This window comes from Elephantulus edwardii, unplaced genomic scaffold, assembly GCF_000299155.1.
Source record: "Elephantulus edwardii isolate Elephantulus edwardi_28Jun2011 unplaced genomic scaffold, EleEdw1.0 scaffold00029, whole genome shotgun sequence".
NCBI classification, from domain to species: domain Eukaryota; kingdom Metazoa; phylum Chordata; class Mammalia; order Macroscelidea; family Macroscelididae; genus Elephantulus; species Elephantulus edwardii.
Genome location: NW_006399779.1, coordinates 10,889,473 through 10,892,755, shown reverse-complemented (window position 1 = coordinate 10,892,755; position 3,283 = coordinate 10,889,473). Strand labels below are relative to the sequence as shown.

At 47.9% G+C, this 3,283-nt stretch overlaps 1 protein-coding gene across 1 annotated transcript in view; it reads right to left on the bottom strand.

The window, feature by feature from the left end:
• The window catches only part of DEPDC7 (DEP domain containing 7), a 26,241-nt gene extending 23,688 nt beyond the window's left edge, over positions 1 to 2,553 (bottom strand). Inside the window, exon 1 of the mRNA XM_006883736.1 lies at positions 2,479 to 2,553. Within this exon, the coding sequence (XP_006883798.1) occupies positions 2,479 to 2,551 (73 nt within the window). The 5' untranslated portion in view covers positions 2,552 to 2,553. The remainder of the gene's footprint in view (positions 1 to 2,478) is intronic.
• Between the last annotated feature and the right edge of the window lie 730 nt (positions 2,554 to 3,283).

The window sequence follows — 3,283 nt, the reverse complement described above, 5'->3', positions numbered from 1 at the left end:
CGGCCTAGTGGCAAGAAGCTACAATCCCTAAGGCACATAGTTCGAGGCCACCAGCTGTTCCATGGAAGAAGGATGGGCACTCTCATCCTGTGAGATTAACTGCCTCTGAAAACCTGCCAGAGGATCAGCTATGGGTCAGTTGCAACTCTGTGGTACACAACAACACAACAAACGTAGCATAAATGAGAGGAACTCTGGTGGCCTAGTGGCAAGAAGCTGCACTGCAATACCAAAAGCACACAGTTCAAGTCTGTCAGCTGCTCCATGGGAGAAAGATGGGCAATTTCTAGTGCAAATAACTGCCTCTGAAAACCTCCTGGAGGGTCAGCTCAGTTATTTCAATACTATGTTTCATAAGAGGTTTTTCTAACTCCACACTGCACAAAAAATTTCATGTTGAAAACCAAGACAGCTTCTGGCGAATTTTTTAAAAGGCTATATGCAGGCAGATGAAATATGTAAAATCTCTTCTAACAAGCACAACTTTTCATTTTTAAATATGTTCGGAAAAACAGGCATTAGCCACTCCTTTAATTCATACAGATTAATGAGATAGTCTATGGGAAGTATTCTGAGCTCCCTGGAAAAGTGATACCAGGCAAATTCAAAGAATTAGGTTACAGTATAAAGGGATAACAGAATAACATACCACCTTCTTATTACCTTGGTCTATGTTAAAAGACCAGAGTCGTCTTAGTTCTAGCCAAAGGTTAGCAAGTAAACCCTCATTCTGCTATATAAACCAGACTCCCGGTTTTTACAATCCCTTTACAGTACGGAAGACTTTAATAATAGGCAGCGATAGGAAAAGCACAGAGCTGCATGCCAGAGCACAAAGAAAGGGAATGGCAAGGAACCAAAAACCATCGGCTCCATTACCAAGCTCACTAGAACTGTGTCAAGGCGACCGAATGGTGGAAGTAGGATTAACAAATGGACAGAGGAGCAAGCAAAAACTCAGCTGTGGTAAGCAAAAGAAATGAGAAAATGGGGCCCCTCCCCACCCACCACACCTGTGTGCAGAGCACAGTCGCCTTTTCTTTGGGTTCAATACAAATCAGCACTTTAACTCTTTCTTGTGACAGTCATTTAGGTGACTTCTGAATACATGTTCCTGGATACCATCCTAAGAGCCTGTTCACAAGGGCTGGAAGCCCTGAAATCCTATTTCAGCTGTTAGAGAAGACAGGTGCCACGGTTTAATCAGGCAAAATCTCTCATTCAGAAAGTGAACCTGAAGATTTTTCTCAAGACTGTTTCATTTGGAAAAGGTTTTAGATTTCTTACTACTCAACAAGTTCCCTTCACAACGTAAAACAAGGCAAAATTCTGGACGCAGCTTTTCTAAATCACTTAGGATTTAGAAAATTAAAAAGTACAGTGGTCAATGTTAAGGATTTGTTTACAGTATGTAAACGTGAAAGAAGTTTTCTATCAAAATCTATCAGCAACATTAATGAGTAATTCAAGGTCATTGGGATGCACCCATCTGACCCAAGCCAGTTCAATGGTCAACTGTTAGGTTGAGGGAGTTAGTTCCACAGGCAGGTTTTTAACAATTGAAGGGAGCTTTTTTAACAATAGAAAGGCGCACCGTTATTATTTTTTTTTAAAGATTCAGATTGTGACTAAACTTTTTTACCATCCTGAATTGTGTTTCAGAAAGGGAGGGGGAAATCGCAACTTATTTTAAAGGAAGTAAAGAGAAAACTTAAAAAGCCTAAATTTCACCCGAGTATCCTCACAACCATGAGACACCAACCCTCTTACTGCATTTATAGATGAGTAAGGAATTTTGCAACTGATCATCCTATCCCATTCACTTGTTTGGACATTTCAAAGTTTAAGCCTGAAAGATAACATTAAGGTGCAGAATCTACAAACTTCACTCCTAACGTCGTGCAACTGGGGGGGAAATTAGTATTAGCTGAAACTGCTTATACCTTTTATGCCAAGCTCCGGCCAGAGGTAACAGAAACTTCTCGTCTCTCCCAGGAAGAATCTGGGGTGGCGAGCGCGATTCTTCAGTGCTGCCAATCTGCAGAACAAAGTGGGCACTCTGCCCCCTAACTATACTATGGAGGCAACGTCGGCGGTTGAAACGTGGACAAAAAAAGAAAAATAGATTCTTGACAGATAATCATCCCCCAGAATGGCGTGCAGCATACGCTGGAGACCTCTTTTGAGAGTCTAGTAAGTTAGCGGGCGCGCAGAAAAAGGAGCGGTGGAGTTCAAGTTTAGGGAACTTGGCCGACGTTGGGCTGTGAGGGCAAATACACGCGGGGACCTTGCAGCTCACCAGCCGGGAGGAACCGGCCCGCCCGCACAGCCGGGGGCGCCATCCCAGGTGGGCACAGCGGCGAGGGGGCAGCGGCCGGGGGCGTCGGCTCCCCTCAGGGGCGAGTCTCCCACCTGCCTGCGCCGCCCACCCAGCACCGGACCTCAGTCCCGACCCAGGAGAAGGTTCTCAGCACCTACCGGGGGGCCTCTGCGCGGGGCGTTGGAGAGCCGAGAGGTTCAGCGCCGCCACCTTCTCCCGCACCTTGGCCATGGCTAGTGCCGCCTCACACCGCTGCCCCGCAAAGCCCGCACTCCCAGGAACACCGCCTGTTAACAGGATCGGGGCGGGGCTTCTCCAGACCCGCCCCCTACAGAGAACACGCCCCTGTAGAGGGCCCGCCCCTGTCTGGGGCACGCCCCCTGTCTAGGGCACGCCCTCTCTCGAGGGCCCGCCCCCTGCCGAGGCCGTGCACGGGAGGCTGTGGGTCACGTCCGTCCCCGGCCGGCATGGAGGCTGCTCCCGGCGTTTCCAGGGAAAATGTGACCTCTGCTCCCCAGGCCACCTCAGGCCACTCACTGTGTGAGAGACTGGCCAAGTACAAGGTGTTTCCACGGCCTGCATCTCATGTTCGCCCAAGCCCTCGGATTCAAGCTAACAGCTTAGACCTCTTGGTTCAAACCCCGCCCTCACGCAGGTAGATTGACGCCGGGACCCCGCAATCTGCAAAGAAGATATCGCTGGGGAGCTCCGGTTTCTCACGTGTGACGCAGAGTTCTGCAGAACTTTTGGACTGTGTGTGAGTTTTGAGTTACATTAGGTAATCCGTGTGCAGCATGTACTTAGAGTCTGGAAATGAGTGCTTAAAATGATATCCTGGAAATAGTTTTCGCCATAACGAATTTCCATTTAATTTAGAAGAGTGATGTCTTGACATAAATCAGGAGTGCAAAGAAAGACCACATTGGCTCTCAGCAGTAACTGAGTCTGATGGGTAATAACTCG